The 19,550-nt window shown below is 37.9% G+C and overlaps 1 protein-coding gene across 6 annotated transcripts in view; it reads left to right on the top strand.

Moving 5' to 3' along the window:
* The window catches only part of LOC117399699 (partitioning defective 3 homolog), a 365,908-nt gene that overhangs the window by 250,273 nt on the left and 96,085 nt on the right, over positions 1–19,550 (top strand). For 4 of the 6 annotated variants that reach the window (XM_059023275.1, XM_059023274.1, XM_059023272.1 and 1 more), the window contains 3 exons: positions 2,374–2,418; positions 9,515–9,742; positions 13,299–13,545. In XM_059023275.1, coding sequence (XP_058879258.1) covers positions 2,374–2,418; positions 9,515–9,742; positions 13,299–13,545 — 520 coding nt within the window. The remainder of the gene's footprint in view (positions 1–2,373; positions 2,419–9,514; positions 9,743–13,298; positions 13,546–19,550) is intronic. The other 2 variants (XM_059023276.1, XM_059023273.1) reach the window with 1 other exon arrangement.

Here is a 19,550-nt window from a genome sequence, read left to right as displayed (position 1 = left end):
TTAGAATCTGTAATTGTGTCCGTCAGTATACTGTATGTCTCCTAATGGTTTTGTATAAATAGTGACATATTAATTGATTAAACATTACCTTTGTCACAATAATCACTTCAGTGCTTGAACCAGTAAAAGCTAAAGTATTTATTTATTTATGTATGTATATGTATGTATATGTATGTATATATATATATATATATATATATATATATATATATATATATATATATATATATATATATATATATATATATATACACAGACGTGCTCAAATTTGTTGGTACCCTTACAGCTCATTGAAATAATGCTTCATTCCTCCTGAAAAGTGATGAAATTAAAAGCTATTTTATCATGTATACTTGCATGCCTTTGGTATGTCATAGAATAAAGCAAAGAAGCTGTGAAAAGAGATGAATTATTGCTTATTCTACAAAGATATTCTAAAATGGCCTGGACACATTTGTTGGTACCCCTTAGAAAAGATAATAAATAATTGGATTATAGTGATATTTCAAACTAATTTAGTTTCTTTAATTAGTATCGCACATGTCTCCAATCTTGTAATCAGTCATTCAGCCTATTTAAATGGAGAAAAGTAGTCACTGTGCTGTTTGGTATCATTGTGTGCACCACACTGAACATGGACCAGAGAAAGCAAAGGAGAGAGTTGTCTGAGGAGATCAGAAAGAAAATAATAGACAAGCATGGTAAAGGTAAAGGCTACAAGACCATCTCCAAGCAGCTTGATGTTCCTGTGACAACAGTTGCAAATATTATTAAGAAGTTTAAGGTCCATGGAACTGTAGCCAACCTCCCTGGGCGCGGCCGCAAGAGGAAAATCGACCCCAGATTGAACAGAAGGATAGTGCGAATGGTAGAAAAAGAACCAAGGATAACTGCCAAAGAGATACAAGCTGAACTCCAAGGTGAAGGTACGTCAGTTTGTGATCGCACCATCCGTCGCTTTTTGAGCGAAAGTGGGCTCCATGGAAGAAGACCCAGGAGGACTCCACTTTTGAAAGAAAAACATAAAAAAGCCAGACTGGAATTTGCTAAAATGCATATTGACAAGCCACAATCCTTCTGGGAGAATGTCCTTTGGACAGATGAGTCAAAACTGGAGCTTTTTGGCAAGTCACATCAGCTCTATGTTCACAGACGAAAAAATGAAGCTTTCAAAGAAAAGAACACCATACCTACAGTGAAACATGGAGGAGGCTCGGTTATGTTTTGGGGCTGCTTTGCTGCGCCTGGCACAGGGTGCCTTGAATCTGTGCAGGGCACAATGAAATCTCAAGACTATCAAGGCATTCTGGAGCAAAACGTACTGCCAAGTGTCAGAAAGCTCTATCTCAGTCGCAGGTCATGGGTCCTCCAACAGGATAATGACCCAAAACACACAGCTAAAAGCACCCAAGAATGGATAAGAACAAAACATTGGACTATTCTGAAGTGGCCTTCTATGAGTCCTGATCTGAATCCTATCGAACATCTATGGAAAGAGCTGAAACTTGCAGTCTGGAGAAGGCACCCATCAAACCTGAGACAGCTGGAGCAGTTTGCTCAGGAAGAGTGGGCCAAACTACCTGTTAACAGGTGCAGAAGACTCATTGAGAGCTACAGAAAACGTTTGATTGCAGTGATTGCCTCTAAAGGTTGTGCACCAAAATATTAGGTTAGCGGTCCCATCATTTTTGTCCATGCCATTTTCATTTGTTTTCTTATTTACAATATTATGTTGAATAAAAAATCAAAAGCAAAGTCTGATTTCTATTAAATATGGAATAAACAATGGTGGATGCCAATTACTTTTGTCAGTTTCAAGTTATTTCAGAGAAAATTGTGCATTCTTCATTTTTTGTGGAGGGGTACCAACAAATTTGAGCACGTCTGTGTGTATATATATATATATATATATATATATATTTTTTTTTTAGAGCGCTCCGCCTTAAACATGGCCCTTTATAATATTAAGGGAAAAAAAATATTGCCGTAATGCCTTTGTTTTCAGATTTTAGTTTAGTTTTGTATTTGATCTTGATGATCTGTCAATGTTTCACTGTTAATGCCACCACCATGAAATTGCACCAAGCAGCCCTATTGTATAGGTTTGATCCTCCGAAAGAACAACCTGCTTTGGCTGAAAGTAATATGCTAACATGCCTGTGATTTCTGTGATTGACCATCCTGCATGATGTTTAATAGCTTTTCTGTTTGTTATTATGAGTGATGTGACTGCCTGTCGTTTAAAATGGTCTGCATGACGAATGGCAGGTGATAAATCACCTCTAACACTGAGAGAATCGGTGATGTTGAAAGAAAGCATGTGGAATGTTCAGACTAACCAAGCTAATTGTTTATGCGTTTGCTTTTTAACAGTAGCGGATGAGATTAACCTCAGCCCTCGGTCTGAGCAGAAGGAAGGTAAGAAGTAACCCTGTACATTAAACAGTTAGCAGCTTCAAATGACATGTTCTTATTTTGTGTTCTGATCTTTGCAATCATTCAGAGACGTTCTTGCAATTGCTCATTTTTTGTTTGTTTTTGTTGAGGTGCTTTGCTATGAATTCAGAAGCTGCTCTTCACTTCCAGAAGCCTGCCATAGGGCAATATCGGCTACATCAGCCAACGTTGGTTTATATTAGTAAGCACCAGCGCCATCTAGTGCACAGCAGTGTATTGCCAGCAAAACAAAAGGAAACTAGATGCCACTGGCTGTCACTTCTATAGGGACACTTGGTCTGATCTAGGATATGGTACATTTATCTACGGCAGGCAAACAGTATTTCAGTCATAAGTTATCATACATGTCCTGTAAATATTGCATTGTGATTACATAACTGCATGTATTGCTTGTACTGAGATGATGTTTCTAATCAAGAGAATTACTAATTATCAAGTCTCCTCACCAAACCCCCCCATCCCTTTTTTTTTCTTCTCATATTTAACATGCAGCTCTTCAGTGAACGGTTTGCTGTCATATTTTGTTCTAGTAACCAAAAAGAAACAGTTTGGAGTGAGGCTAGTATCTTTAAAACAAATTGCACCTGTCTAGAACCTGTTGTACGGAGGAGAAGTTTGGGAAGTGTGGGCTCAGCTGTATTGTGAAAAAATAGACTGTGGTGACCTAACTGAAGTATTTAAGACTCATGATGCTGATGCGTTCACTGTTCAACTCTGCTTAAATGAATGGGGAGACTGACTCCTCAGTAATTGACCCTGCTTACAGGGCTCTGCAAACTAAACAAATATGTTTACCTTAGGCTTATTCAGTGCTTTGAATGAATGTTAGACTAAAAAATAAAATCTGTAATGTCTCGTACGTACGGCTAAGCCATTTGGTGAGAACTCTGTTGAAGAAATAAATAATAATAAATAATAAAAATCATGAGTTAATGACCACTGATATAAAGGTAGGCCGGGAGAGCTGTGGGGCTCTGCCCAGCTGCTAATGAATTGGGGACCACAGTGTAGGGCAGTGAGGCAGACTCGCGGTCTTCCCTGCTGCTAATGAATTGTTGACCACAGTGTAAGGCAGTGAGGTATTTATCTTGCTCTTAATAGTATTATTAATTGTACTATGATTCTTGAAATGTATTTTTGTTTACGACTGTAAGTCGTCCTGGTTAAGGGCGTCTGCTAAGAAATAAATAATAATAATAATAATAATAAAAAACTTGAGGTCCCAGGCTACTAAAGGGCTGTTTAACTTTGTAGTGGATAATGGGACATTGCTTCAGAGGCATGTATTGAACCTAATTACCCTTTTAACAGTTTGCTTAAAATGTTGGCATTCTGAATAAATGTATATTTCATAAAGCCACCTCCTATACACGAGCCATTGCATGCATGGCTTCGTTATGGAAAATGGTCACAGAAACAGAATTGTAGCAAGACTAATTATAATACAGCTGCAGCTGCAATGATATGCTGTTGTGATTTATTAATGCAGTTTAGCATATTACCTTACAAATGTAATTGTAATCAGTCTTAGCCAATTTAGTGCGCTGACTGCCTTTGGTTTGTCTCAATTAGGAAAGCATTATTAGTGTCCTTAAATAAAAAAAATAGATAAATAAATAAAAGAATTCTGACATTGCAATATGTCCAGTTTGATGTAAGCCATTCTGTATGGGAATTGCCACAAAGAGTGAAGTCGTGTATTTGTGGAAGCGAGGGACTTTTTTCCATTAAAAGCAGAAGAAGCAGGAGACGTGTGTTTGTATGCGATAGATATCATATAATAGGCAAGCAGGTTGAGAACAGCACGTCAACAATCCTCACGACCCCGATGAATTTGTGTGCAGGGGGTGGGGGTTTAAATCAAATCTCAAACCTCGAAATGTCTTTGTATGCAAGATACCAACTAAATACAGTGACTGAAGTTCAGATTGGCTTTTCCAAAGCAATTACAGACGGTAATAATTTTGAGATAGTATCTTAGTTGCTATTTCTTTTTTCTGGAGCTCCAGCTTTCACACAAACCAGATAGAAACGATGGGCTTGGTGCAGCAGCTAAGCTGCAGTGCAGAATACAGAAACTATTCTGTGGTTTTTCATTCTGTGTGAGTTTCTTGGCCTTAGTTTCAAGGTTATTTTATTTTTACTCGCCATAATGTAGTTGCTCAGAACAGCAGTGATGCATCTGTTTTCAAATGCCGTAGATTTTGCTTTCGTATTCTATATATATATACACTTTTGTTGTTTCATTGACCCTGAATATGTAAAACATTGGAATTCGTAAATGTCTTGCACTTTCCAAAATAAGAACATGGGCCAGACATAGTGTAGTATTTCTTTTCCTTAAAGTATTAGGGTTATCATCAACAAAAACAAAAGATGCATTCTGGGAAATATCAAGTAAAATGCCTGGCTATTTCTGGCCTGGAAAGCTGCCTGGGTGGTTGTTTTAACTTAATGGTACTCCTGTACTGTCATGTTCTACATCCTGTTCCTGGAGTTTATTGAAATCCAGCCAATTCCAAATGGTTTGCATTTATTTACATGACAAGATTTTGATCAGATGGATAATTTCAGACTTCCCCACCAGGTTGTTATTAATAAAACAAATAGTGGGAGAGTTTAATGTGTTTTTAAATTAACATAAAGAAATGATGCATTGTGAGACTGGATGGAAACCAGTGGATGGTGGTAGTTAGTGGGGTTAAACTCCAAGCTTTGTCCCCCCTAGTAGAAGATGTCTGGAGCTTCAGAGGTTAAAGTTTAAGGCCTTAACCAGTAAACCATCTGTGTCAGGAAAAAGAAATGTTTAATTTACCGAATTTAGCTGCTTTTAAAAAAAGGAACAAACACATTGTGCTGCACGTTTGTTTCATCTGCTGTGATTTGGCAAAGAATACACTGCTATTTCTATTGTAAACTGATCCACAAAAGACAAAAGCTATGAAAATCCACACCAATCAGGAAGGGCTACACAGTGCACACTTAATTGAAAGAGGATTCAGGAGTCAAAGTGAAAAGACACGCTATGTTGGTGTGCCGTGTTAATTAAAATAAATAAATAAATCGTAGAGGATTCAGCAGTCAAACAATTTCTTTTTATCTTCATGTGAGTCAAGATCCTCAGGTCGTTGATTATAGAAACACATGCGCACAGGAAACTTTGTATTTAATAAGAAAGCATGGCAATAGATTTGTAATTGTTTTCCTTTCATGCAGGTTTATTTGTACTGACTAATCCCTGTTATACTTGTGTTTCAACTTAAAGGATCAGGGGCAAGCTCAGCAGCAATCTAGCATGGTTCATTTAACCTATTGCAAACAAGCCTTTACGTTATTGATAACTGGAATAACCATCAGACAGGAACAGACCACATGTCTAGCTTTTGTTCAAACAAAACGGAAAAGGGGGGTTCCAGACTTTGTTTGCACAGTGGCCATCCATATGGACTGTATAATAGCATTAGAGATTATTTGTTCAGTTTGGCTGACCCTTGTTTAGGTGATATGGATTCTTCGACCATATGAGATTGCAATAGGTAAAATAAATATTCTGCAAGTATTTGTTTAATTGAGAATGTTTTTGCAGCAGGTTGTTAAAACCAAGCTTTTCAAAGATGAGCTTAATGAAGAACAGAGTAATTTGCAATAGAGAACTCTTCTTTGAGGGTGTATAAAAAGGCATGAGTAGCCAAGACGTCTCAGTCATTGCTTGAAACGACTCTTTTTAAACTGAGGGTGGGAACTGGTAATGAAAGCTGTTGTTTTACAATCAGTCATGCACCAACACCAGAGAACAAGCTAATTTCCTCTCCATTTCGCACGTTCAGTTCTGTAGAAGCTTTTGTAATTTGTTAAACGCTGTCAGTATAATTTGCTCCTTTTTCTTTCTTTTTTTTTTTACCTGATTATTGTATCCAATCATTTTTCAAGTATAAGAAAGCAAAAGCTCTTTCCTGCAGTCCCTTCTCTGTAAACACATTTCCCTTTCATTTATCAAACATATTTAATTTGTTTTTATTTAACTGAAGTAAGACTGTTCCTCCAAGCAGCAAATGTATTAATAGTAGTAGCACTAATGAATAATTATAGTCATTCTAGATGCAATTATGTATAGTGTGTAGAATTGTTTGCCATTGTAGTCCTGTTTAAAAACTGGGGCGAGGGGTGGGATTTTATTGCATGTTTCTCCTAGGGTTCTTCTCCTTAAGCTTGTTCTCTTATTTCAGCACACTGTTTTGCACAATTGATTGACCAGCAGGTCCTATATGCTGGTACTGATCAGCACGCATGGCAAGCTCTGCCTTGGGATTTTATGTAAAACACTTGCTTTAGTCCACATTTGTTTTTAACAGAGATGGATACATTATCCTATTTCGTACTGTCTTCTTGAAGCCTTAGTTAGATCTTTTAAAGCCACATTTTGTGCAGCTTAACCAATTTAACCAAGAGTTTTGTCACTAGACCTAAAAGCCCCTCCACTGTAATTAGTTTCAAAAGGTTATCCAAACAACGAGTAATTAAGGACATAAAAACGAATGGGCCTTTCACTCATAAACCATATCATTTGGTAGGTAAATCTAATTAAGCAAGGGTAGAGGCAATTTATTGTAAATGAGTAGGAAACTTACTGAAGAATCAGCAATATTTATAGAGAAGAGGAGGGTGTTTAGTTTAGACTTTTTATGTATTTATTTATTTTCTCCAGAGCGGGTGCCAAGGTAGGTTGTTGCCTTGTAGACATATTGATGCCGACATAAATAAATAATTGATTTAATCCTGTTTCTGTGAAAGAGGCATTAAATTGGCAATTGCAGATCACAAACTTTATAACCTGCAAATCTGCACAGCCTCGGCTTACACCCACCTCTGCTTTACTTTCCTAACAGATACGATGGCCACTAGTTTTTATGAACAGTTTTTAAATGTGATCAAGGTTTTGACGTTTATTAACAAGCAATAAATATTTTTGTATATACCGCATTCCTTTGAATTTGACGCACTTTTTCAACCATTTTTTGCTTCTCATAAATTCAAGTACAGTTCTAAAGTATGTGTATTAAAATCACCAAGAAAAGACGTGACTACCCCAGTACACAAGCAGCAACGTGATTTACTGCCGAGAAAAGACTAACCAAAGCGTTACTGCCCGATCTTGAATCATCCATGACATACAGGTAGCCATTTTCAATGAAGCTTCCTGAGGAATTTGAAGAGCTTTTACAATTTCAGCGTTTCTAACAAACAGTACCAGCTTGGACAGATCAGAAATGCTGATCAAACTCCCGTATTTTTCGACATTCCAAGCAATACCACAGTTCACAAATTGGGAGAAAAACAGATGCGAGTAATCACTACTGGAAATGAGAAGCAGCACATAACTGTAATGCTCTGTGTGATAGCAGGTGGCAAACTGCTTCCATATGCATAATTGAGGTCTGCGTCTTAAATTCGAAGGAATACGGTAACATTTTAATGATATACTACAAAAGTTGCATATCATGTTAAAAGGAAGTATCAGCTTTGAAGTTGTATATATACTATTGACTGTTTAGCTGATCCATAAACTGAAGTATTACCACAAAAACATAGTATGCTATATGTAAGGGATAACACACGACAGGGCGTGGGGTTGTGTTGCGTTAACATACGGCTGTGATTGGGTTGGAGACACAATAATACATAGAAAAACAAACTTATTTTTATATATATATACAGTATATTTTTAAAACAAACAATTTTCAACATGTCCAACAATAAATACAATAATAGAATACTATTTTATTCCAGCTGGGATCAAAATAATTAATTGTAGCCCTGTCCAGCTACTTACCTCAAATGCCTGAAGTTAGTTAAAACGAGAGTACACGCAGCCGAGAACGTGCTAGACCTGGGGGAAGGGCGGAATTTAGTTGCAGGCTTTGCAATGTGCTAGGCGGCGACAGGGGATAACTAGACAAAACGGCTAAAATAACATTAAAACATGGCTAAAAACTTAGCGACTGTAAATATATATGCTGCTTTTAGAGAAAAACAAGTTATACGGCACAATAGAGTAGTAATAAAAAACTATACTCAGGCTCTTCGTTGCGTTCAATACGTTGTGTATTGATAATTTATTTACCGAATTGTAATTAGACAAAAATAAGTTACGCCGTTCATTAAGCTAATTTATGCATGGTTTAGAACGGTTTCTTGACAAGTATCCCATTGCACAAAATGTCATGCAAATAGACTTCCTGTTTGAAGAATTTTATTTATTTATTTATTTATTTATTTATTTATTTATTTATTTGTTTATTTGTTAGCAGGCGCCCTATTTTTTTATCGGTACGAAGAGGATTTATTAATTTGGTTTGCAGAGCGGTGCTGGCTTTACAAGGTCAGGGTTTAGACCCCAAGCAAGGATGCTCTGGGGGCAGACTGCCTGTCTACGCTCCATACGGGTGAAACTCAGTTTTTCTTGCAGTGATCAATATGAGGGGATCTGAATCGGCAGCTGGCTTAGCTGTGAGAGATGAGAAGATGTTATACTAGCAGAATTTCTGTATCCTAAATCAATAGTCCAGATGCCTATGGGGTTGAACACCCCTCAACAGTTTGAGAAAATGTGATTTCTCCCTCCCCCCCCCCCCCCCCTCCCTTACACACACAGTACAGTATTTGTTTATGCAGGACACAATGTATTTTTGGAGATGGAAAAAGAAGTATGATACTATACAATACTGTACACTACAATGCAAATGATGGCATTATGATTTGCAGTGTCTCAGAACCTCTCTGCTCCTAATAGTTATTACTTCAAGGACAGGCATGGTTTCTTATACAGCGTCTACTCGTGCAGCACTGTAATTTTTGGAATATAGTGTGCATCCAGTGTATACCACCCTTGGGGTAATTCAACAGTACATATTGGGTATACTGCACACTTTACACAACTTCAGTATGATATACATGTACTGTATGTGTCAAGTGAATTCCAAGTGGTTTCTAGCACAAGCACTAGGGTTGCCACAAAAAGCACAATTCACTTTTTTTTTTTCTTTGTTTTCTTCTCGAGGTTCTCCAACCAGAGACGTGGGCCCTTCATTAGGCCTTAAGAAGTCTAGCTCTTTGGAAAGCCTACAGACGGCCGTCGCCGAGGTCACTCTAAACGGAGACGTTCCCTTCCACCGGCCGCGCCCGCGGATAATTCGAGGAAGAGGCTGCAACGAGAGTTTCCGAGCAGCAATCGATAAGTCCTATGACAAACCCGCTGCAGAGGAGGATGATGAGGGAATGGAGACTTGTGAGTGTTAAAGAACAGAGCTGGCTGTGCTTTCTTTAAATAGGATTCCTTTAATAACCTTGGAAGGTGCCAGTACGTCATGATTCAGTTACAGGGTTACCATAACAACCCAGAATGCAGTTGCAGTTGTTATTCCACCTCTATCTGCTTATAATTTAAATATCCCAGAGCCATTGTAGAATCGACTGTTCCACACTTCACATGCACTAAATACAGTATGCCGTTTGGCTCAAGGCTCAGTTAGGGTAAGAAAAATAACAAGTACCTTGATGAATTGATGATGAATTGATGAATTGTAGCACACAGTAAACCATGCTGCCCGTAGTGTTTTGGTAAACTGAATTTGAATGAAGAATAAATACAATTGAGTTCAATAAGAAATATATACACAGCACACAGGATAGTCATATCAACATACAGTGCAATCAGCATACTATTTTGAAACTCATATTTACTTGCACTGATACATAATACAATATTTTGCATTATTGCACAGTGTTAGGCACAACATATATCATTCAGTATTGAATTACATATTAACTTACCACGTACCTTCAAACTTGGACTAAATTATATTACTGTAACCGCCTATCTGTTTTATTTTTGAGTAATTGTTGGTTGTGTTCCAAGGGGTCAGCCAATAGGAGTCCTCCTAGAGAATGAATCCCCTGTAAGACGAGCCTGATTACCATCCTGCAGTATATCACTGACCTCCCCGGGGGGCTGCCGGGGGGGGGGGGGGGGGGCGGTTCAGTGTGAATGAACTGAGAGTCATTTCCTGTTTCCAAACTTAGTTATTTCAGGGCTCTGAAGGAAAATATTTTTAAATGCTATAAATTGCTAATCATTTTTACACTAAGGGGATTGGATAAAGACAATGCATAGGGTAGCGGGCTCTGTGTGTGTGTGTGTGTGTGTTAGTCAAAAACAAAAACTTGTAACAAGTCAATAACGACTTTAATTTCATATTTATTTTCTTGTGGCTTTTCACTACTTAGCCTTTTATGTTATGAAAAAGGAATGACATTTGTTTTGCCATTATTACTTGCATTCTTGCTTAACATAATATAAAGATTTGAAATCCAGTGCTGTATGCATGCTCACAGAGTTTGCAGAGTACTGTAGTGGTTTGATTGTATCATTGTTGGAATGGAAAAAAAGTTTGTAAAAAAAAATGTGCTTGTAAATATATATTTAGTTATATTTTAAAACATGTATAAATAGAAACAATAGCTTGCTGTAATATTCAATTCTATAAATTGCAGCAAACTTAATTTAAGCAATCAATACATCATCCGATCCAAACATTCTTGATGCTTCTCCTTTTCTCCTGTCCATTGTAATTGAACCGCAGATCAGATACATCGTTGCTCATTAGAACTTCTTGACCGTTTCTTCTGAGCTGCCAGTAACAGGTTGGAGTTTTGTGGGTGCCTGATCTTAACAAGCAAAGTGCTTGCTTTCACACACTCAGAACACCCCTGGAGTGCCAAGATTATCATCTCTAGCGTGTTATCGGAGTCAAAATCATTAAGACCCGGAGAAATTAGCAGTGTTGTCTAATGTCAGATGAGTTTTTATTGCCAGATGTAGTTCAACACAGAGAAACTGGCTGCTCCTGCATCTGCAGTTAATGTCATGATAAGCATTCTGGAAAATGAATGATAAAACTGGTGTCTGGTCAGCCTGCTATGCATATCTCTTCCCATAACAAACCTTGCATAACTGAATAGGATTAAGCTACAGAATCCCCTGGTAGCTTTGTCATACTTAGCTCTACAGCAAGGTTTCATTTCAATAATTTCCTTTGAGATGACCACATAAAAGCAAATACTGATAACTTATAAAAACAAATCCCACACTTCTTAATAGTAAGAAACATCCACTAGCTGATAACGTCTTGTGTGCTACACATGGAATTCAGAATGTAGATGCATGCTGTCCTTCTTTGATAAGGCACTCTCTTTTCTGGGCATCAAAGCTTTTACATAAGCCATGATGTACAGTATTAATTAACCATCATCACAAAAGATCTACCTCGGCAGGATTCTGAAATGATGTAATAAAATTTCACTGTTTAGTTCTGATAACTGGTTTGAAATTAAGATCCCAGCTTTTAATTTATTGCTTATTTAAACATGTAATCAGCACGGCATTTATTACAATTAGCTACTTGACAGCCATGTTGAAATGAGTTCATTTTATTCCAGTCGTATATCTGAAAAGCAGCTCACATCGCAACAACACTTTTCTTTTTTGGCACACGAGTTGGGATTTGTTTAGTAAAAGCCATAAGAATAATAGTTTCATATTGCATATTGTGATGGCTAACTTCAATAAATTAGTTTCATCATGTTTATGTGACCTGAATTTAAAAAAAAAAAAAAAACAACTTGAAATTGCAACTGATAATTGCGTCGACAAGAGGCCTTAGAAACCTCAGGAGAGCCAACTACGAAACCAAACCACAGGACCCCACTGGAGGAAGACTTACAGCAACACCAAACCTTCGAAACACATAACATTTACTTAATTGTGTAGGGAGCCCTGACTGCCCCAGTCGGGATCTTCGAGAGACGAAACCAGATTCTTCAAAGCAAACACCCTTGCAGCATGTGTTACTAAGTGTAGAAACACTGAATATTAACTCTCTGAAGTTTGAAAATGCCTCGCGCATGAGTAAGTTCTTGATTTAAGCATAGAGGCTGACCTTTTATTCTGATGACCCGACCGCGTGGACTGTGATGTACTGTAAATTGACTCAAAATCAAAATCTCCCACTCATTTCTAAGCTGTCAGCTGTTGTTCATAGCCCCCCTCCCTGTAATGATAGGGCAGCAGTGTGGAGTAGTGGTTAGGGCTCTGGACTAATGACCGGAGGGTCGTGGGTTCAATCCCGTATGGGGGACACTGCTGCTGTACCCTTGAGCAAGGTACTTTACCTAGATTGCTCCAGTAAAAACGCAACTGTATAAATGGGTAATTGTATGTAAAAATAATGTGTAAAAAAAAATAATAATGTAATTGTATGTAAAAATAATGTGATATCTTGTAACAATTGTAAGTCGCCCTGGATAAGGGTGTCTGCTAATAAATAAATAAATAATAATGAAATATTTACCCAAACTTTAATGCAAATGCAGAGTGCAATGGTTCCCTGATTGTATTGCATACACTATGTACGCTGTGATTCAGTAATTGGCTGTTTTTGTAGGTGCAGCTTCTTCCTAATTTGAAATATGTAAACAATTGACACTGGTAAAATGCAAGGTAATGTAGTGTAATAGAATAAAACTATTCAAAACTTCATTGTAATTAGGCATTGCTGTGAGGGACTACTGCTGTGTTCCAGTGCTGTGTTTGTAAATACTGTAAGAAAAAAAAAATCTTGCCAAATCCCAGTGGAAAACAAGGACTTTGGGCTAAAACCCTATCTTCCAAATACAGTATACCTACTGTGCTTTAATGTTCACAGAGCAGACAGAGGACTCAGTTCTATAGAGATGCATATTTGTGTATCTGGTCTCACTCTGCTTTTGTGTTTTGTTCTTTCCAGTGGAAGAGGACACAGAGGAAAGCTCGAGGTCTGGGAGAGAGTCAGTGTCTACAGCCAGCGAACTGGCCCTGGGCACCAGCTCTGCCTCGGGCTCCATGGAGAGACAAGTGAATGGCAGCCAGGCCAAAGAAGACAAGAAGAAGGACAAGGGTGGGAAGGATAAAAAGAAGCAAGACCGCGACAAAGAGAAGGACAAGAATAAAGCTAAGAAGGGAGGGATGCTGAAAGGCCTTGGAGACATGTTCAGGTAAGAGCTTCAACTCCACGCTACCCGAGATGCTGTTTTCAGTACAGTGCTTGACGTTGCATTATTCCAGGTGCACCCACCTCCATGAAGCGTCTAGGTTGTGAAATCAGTCACTTTTGAACAGTCGTAACTGGTTGAGGCATGTCCTGGTGGTTGATGAGGAAATACAGTACTGTACCTGTTAACAGTTGGACACATTTCATGATGAATTGCACTCTACAGTCTGCTGTTCATTTAACGTAAGTTCAAGAGACACATGCACCACCCTGTAGGGTACATCTAAAAAAAAACTAAAATACCATTGTTGAGCAAATCCTTTCTTGAATTACATATTTAAGGTAGCACTAGGTACAGTCATTCAGAACACATCTAGGTTATAAGTGATCTTCAAAAGGAAAGAGGTTTATATTAAACATAAAACACTCACATCGACTCACAGTGATGAACACTAAATGTCCAAAAAAGTACCAGATAGTTAGTTATATGTACAGTGCTCCCTCGCTATAACGTGGGTCTCGGGGGACACACAATATGAGCGTTATAACCGAAGAGTGTTATAAATGGAGGAAGGGGTGGGGGGCGCCGCGGGACACATAGCAACACACATCCGACTAAAATACAAAATAAAATAACCCCCTCTCTATAATGCACATATAGTGAAGCAAAAATGTAACTTTCCGTGAATTAACCATGCGTAAAGCACTGTGTAATTAACGGTATATTTTTTTCAAAAAAAAAAAAAGGTAATATTCCCACTCATGGATCATTTTAATCAGCAGTTCTTAAACTATAAATAGCCTGGCTAAATGGCCGGCGGGAGGTTCAGATTATATAGTGCAGTCAAAGTGGCTTTGTCTAATATTTAGGATCTATGTTTCCTTGATGTTTAGACTGTCTTACCAAGTTAAAGAAAAGCACTGGTCTTTTTGCAATAAAATCGTTTCCCGACGAGGAGAGCTTATGTGCCATCCCTTCAGCGAAAAGTATTTGAAGATTTGGATTTCTGATTTGCAAGGCTTTTGGTAGGTCTTTGTTAATACAGCAGCTGCAAAGCTAATTAATTATTTTAATTTGGTGATTGTTTGGATTTTGTATAAATTAAAGTGAGCTGGTTGGCTGTTCTCGTGCAATAGGTTGTTTCCAATGGATTAATGTAATGGGATTAGTTAGCATATCATAGCGAGCAGCTCTGTAATGAACAGCAGAGATGACAAGTGTTTCTAAGGTCAGGGTTAGGAATTTTGCACCATTACTTATCTATGTTAACTTGTGTTCCACTGCTGTTTAACATAAAATGGGATGTGTTAATAAAAAAGCACTATGTCAATATAATCTGTGTGTGTGCATGTGTTTAATATTGACTGTAATAGTAGAATATGTGTTTCGATATAGCTATGTATAGCTAGGTTAGCAGAAATGTAATATGCAATGTGTCTGCATCAACAAGTATAGTATAGTCTTGAATATTAATTTACAGTACCGCACATATACATTTCAATGTACTGTGTGCCGTTTTCTTTTCTGTGACATGAAGGTGTGAGTGCTTGAACTTGTATTCTTTTACCCCTTTCAGGCAGATAATCTTTCTTCATTATGTTAAATTGCAGCTACCACTTAAGGGACACAATTGCTGTAACTGACACATTCTCCGTTGTCTGCATTTAGCCTAAGGGCTTTAGATCTCAAATATGCAAACCGACAGCTCATAAACTGGGCGCCTACATAATGCTCAGAGTTTGGCGGTTGCTTTTTGCCTTCAATTAAAAAAAAAAAATAAGAGGGGGAATCAGAGCGTTTCTTTCTGGGATCTTCATTAAATCAACGCACAGTCAGTTCCCTTTGGAGACCCTGGGCTACAGTGCCTTCACTTCAGCACAGAATCATTACTTTCAGGGCCCCAGAAGAATCGCCAAAGACTTTAAGGGAATAACTCATGGAAAAGATGTGCTTAGCTACAGGTATTTGATAGGCTTGGGACCCAGCGGTATGCTGTCCTTTTATTTGTAATGGACATTGTGAACTCATTTGCATGCAGTTTGTCATGGATTTCATCAACAAAGGTACTTGAAAAGAAATGTAGTGCACCCAAGAGCATTAACACGCTTATAGAAAGACGTAAAGTGGATAGTTGGAAACCAAGCTTGCCTAAGTAAGAATTCACATGATTTACGCAGCAAGATAAACAGAAAAATAACATCTCTATTGTATTGTTACCATGCGTTATCACATGAGATATAGCCACCTGATATAACATTTGTGTTGTAAAACTAAATATTCACAAACACACACTTAGAGTTGTGAGCAATATAATAGTAACACTACTGAGTGTCCTATAATAGCAGGGAGATCCTTAAAGCCATGACATCACTATCATTAGTTACTAACCCTACTGGGTCTGTTGAAATGCTCTGCGCATTGCCTTAGTACTTTAAATGCACTCACTGCACCAAGATGCCCAGGACTTGGGATTTAATTGACTAAACAATACTCCCTTTTCCCCTAGCTAATTTATCAACTGTGTTTGAAGTATTATAGACAGCTCACATTTTGTGACAGATTGAGTGTTTTTCACAAATGAAGTTAACGTGGGAGGAGTGCATGCCCTCTTGCTCTTGTGGAGAGAGAGAGAGCAAGACAGTCCGAGCCGTTGGAGTCCAGGGTGGCTTCTGTGGTGCGCTGTGTGCACTCGAGTAAACTAGGGCAGCCACTGCTGCTTCGCTGGAGACCTGCACAACTGTGACGGATCAGGAATGTGTTTTTTTCGGTCACTGCATGAAGCAAGTGCATTAAATCCACTGTGTCGCCCTGCCCTCTGAATCTGATAACTGGCAAGCTTCACAGATGCATTATTTGATATGATTACTATCATATGGAACAGGCCCTGCAAAAGACAGAGCTCTGCATGGGAGAGGGGGTATAGAGATGTGAATCCCATTTGTTCAGGATTGTTTTTTATATATATATATACACACACACATACAGTTTGTATTAGTTACTGCTGCTGTGTTGTAATCATCCCTGGATAAAACGAGATTTGTGATTCAAAGGCACATTTCAAGTTCCACGCAGTAATCGAGCTTCTCTTTGTCTGTGTTTATTCCCCTTTTCAGTGTTTATTATTTAGAAAATGTAGGGCTTTTTGTAGTTTGACCAAAAAGCTGGTGCTTTTATTTATTTTATAAGTGTCCAGTTTTAACTTGATTGTCCAAAACTACTGATCTGTAGTTGAGGAATCACTAAAACTGCTCGATCCAAATTACTGTGTGTGATGTCCCTCTGGTGCAACAAAATACAGCACAATGAATGGTGAGTAAGCGAACACAAACTAGTAGTCTCCAAGTAGCATTGTTCTTTCAGTCTTTATAGGATAAACACCTTTTACATTTTTTCAGAAGTGTATCTGTATTTATCGATTAAAACCTAAAATCATAAACCCTTGTAATGTACAACTGTTGCATTTCTGATTTTAATTCTCTCTCCATTAGGCTTATTTATACCCTTTTGTTTGCAGGAAATAACTGACTTTCATTGTCGTTTTTGTTCCTGCTTTTATTATACACATTAGCTTTATTTGATTTGCACACCTGTCGATAACAGTACTTTCTAACCTCTGAACTGATTTCAAAAGCATGTGCTGCAGACAAACACGTATATTTTTAAGTAAGAATGTTAAATAAGTTTCCTAAAACTCTTGCTTTAAAAAAGCCTAGCCTGACAGAACAAATGTGTGCAGCAAGAAAACGCCAACACTGCAAACAATCAACTACTGGCATTAATCTCCTCTCGTCTGGTGATGAGACGTCAGGTGCTTGGAAGGCTGTTAGAATTGCAACTTAATACTATATTCTTTATTACGGTGTCTGAAATATTCTAGAAGCTGCCTGAGATTTGCTGTTCAGCTTACTGATATATACAGCGTTCCTCTTGTGATCCCCAAATCTCACTCTGGTACTGTATGCACTTATTCCCCTATAGATAATGTAATACTGGCAAGTGATCAGAGTGTGAGACTGCAATGTAGATCATATTGGAGTCTTTCTTTTGCCTGCTCTAAAATGAACTGTGAAGAACGTTTGGAAAGTATGAGCTCTAACGTCATAGACATTGGCTCCTTTGAAAACACTTGGAGTTTGCTGGTGTGATTCTGTACCGTAAAACCATTAACAAAACTCATGCTATCTTGTCACATTTATACAGTGTGAAGTAACTTTAAGACAAGATTGCAACAGCTAACAACAGAAATAGAAATACGTCCAAAAAACTACAGAATCTAAACACTGTTGAATTTCCTTGTACAGGAGAATATAACTGCACACTGTAAAATAGAATATAACTGCACACTGTAAAATAGGATCCCATGTCTGCATTAAAACCCTTCTGTCATGTGTCGATATATTTCAATGTCTGCTCTTGAAAGCAGTTGTCCTAAACCTATTAGAAAAATACCTAATTTTTCTCTGAATGAAATAGTGATATTGCATATCCCTCTTCCCTGTGAAGGTAACTAGAGTTTACCAATAATTTAGTCAATTTAAAAGTATGTACATAAGTGATGTATACAATATGCATCACCTGAAGATCTCGAGTATGGTATGCAAAAGCCATGTTGCGAAATCTAACATTGGGTATTTGGCTCTCCAATCCCTACATTTTAGTTTTCCCTAAAACAATTGCCTTACCAGCATTGTCCCTCAAGCTTCTAGAAGACTGGAGGGAATTATTATTATTATTATTATTATTATTATTATTATTATTATTATTATTATTATTATTATTATTTACAATACAGATAAAACACGGCTTATCAAGCCTACAGTAAGTCCGTTAGCTTTATCCATACTAGGAGACAGAGAGTAGGTTTCTGTGATGCCTTTAAATGCAAAACCTGTTCAAACAGCAGTACAGCAGCTGGGAAATTAAAGACCAGTAACTGGCCAACTGTCTTCCACTGCCAATTCAATACAAACACAATAATGTAGTATTACCATCAAAATCTAATACTGTAATTGCATTTAAAAAGATTACGTGCATGCAGTTGTGCAGTGTTGTGCTTTAGCCATTGCTGAGGAGGGAAATGTCCAAATTAAATTTGAAATCTTGTTTAGCTGAAATTGGATACACTGTTGTCTTTTACACAGCGGCTTTCAGAGTGCTCTGAACATGCTCAAATTCATAAATATATTAGGAGGAGCTTTAAGTCCCACATTGCAGCGATGTCAGACAGGCATCTAGAGACCTTCCACAGGGCAACATGCGAATGAAAGGAACTCATTATTTGTGTTTTGCTAGTAACCTTTCAATGTTATTTATGCTCCCATTTCAGAGTATTTTTTCTCCTTTTTCTGCCTGCTCGTGTCTAGTCATTTGACTAATAAGGATGGGCTGCAACCTTTCCTTTGATCATCCTGAGGGAAAAAGGGAATATTACAGTCGCTTAAGCAAGCTGAAAAAAGACCCATATAAATCATGTAAAATAAGCACTGCTTTGTGTGGCCCATACTCTCTGATCATTCTCTTCATTGTGTCTATGTCGGAATATATATTTTTGATTGCCTTATTCAATTTTAAAAGACTCAAACTTAAAAGGACTGAGTAGAAACGATATGGTACTAGATTGGGGGGGGGGGGGGGGATCCTAAAGTCATTATCTTATCTAACAGAAAACCTTAGAACAGCGCGGAGGAGTACGGATCCATGCTGCTCCTCGTTGCATCCGTCATTTTCTACAATAGGTGGACATGCATGTTTAATCCAGATCTTGTTCAGACAAATACCGATGGTAGGGCCCAAATTGTCCAGAACGGAATGATTCACAACGAGGTACATAGTTCAGTGAGAGACTCCGATAACCCCATGTTTATTTACCTCAAAATAAATCAGGTACTGTTATTTATCTCAGCTGACCTGTGTGAGTTTCAAAGCGTGTTATTTTTAATAGGCACACATGCAGTATTCAATGTAGAATGCACACAGTGCAACAGAAAAGCGTGTTTATTGAAGATTGA

Source organism: Acipenser ruthenus, chromosome 4 (assembly GCF_902713425.1).
Source record: "Acipenser ruthenus chromosome 4, fAciRut3.2 maternal haplotype, whole genome shotgun sequence".
NCBI classification, from domain to species: Eukaryota; Metazoa; Chordata; class Actinopteri; order Acipenseriformes; family Acipenseridae; genus Acipenser; species Acipenser ruthenus.
This window is presented reverse-complemented; position numbering and strand designations above follow the sequence as displayed.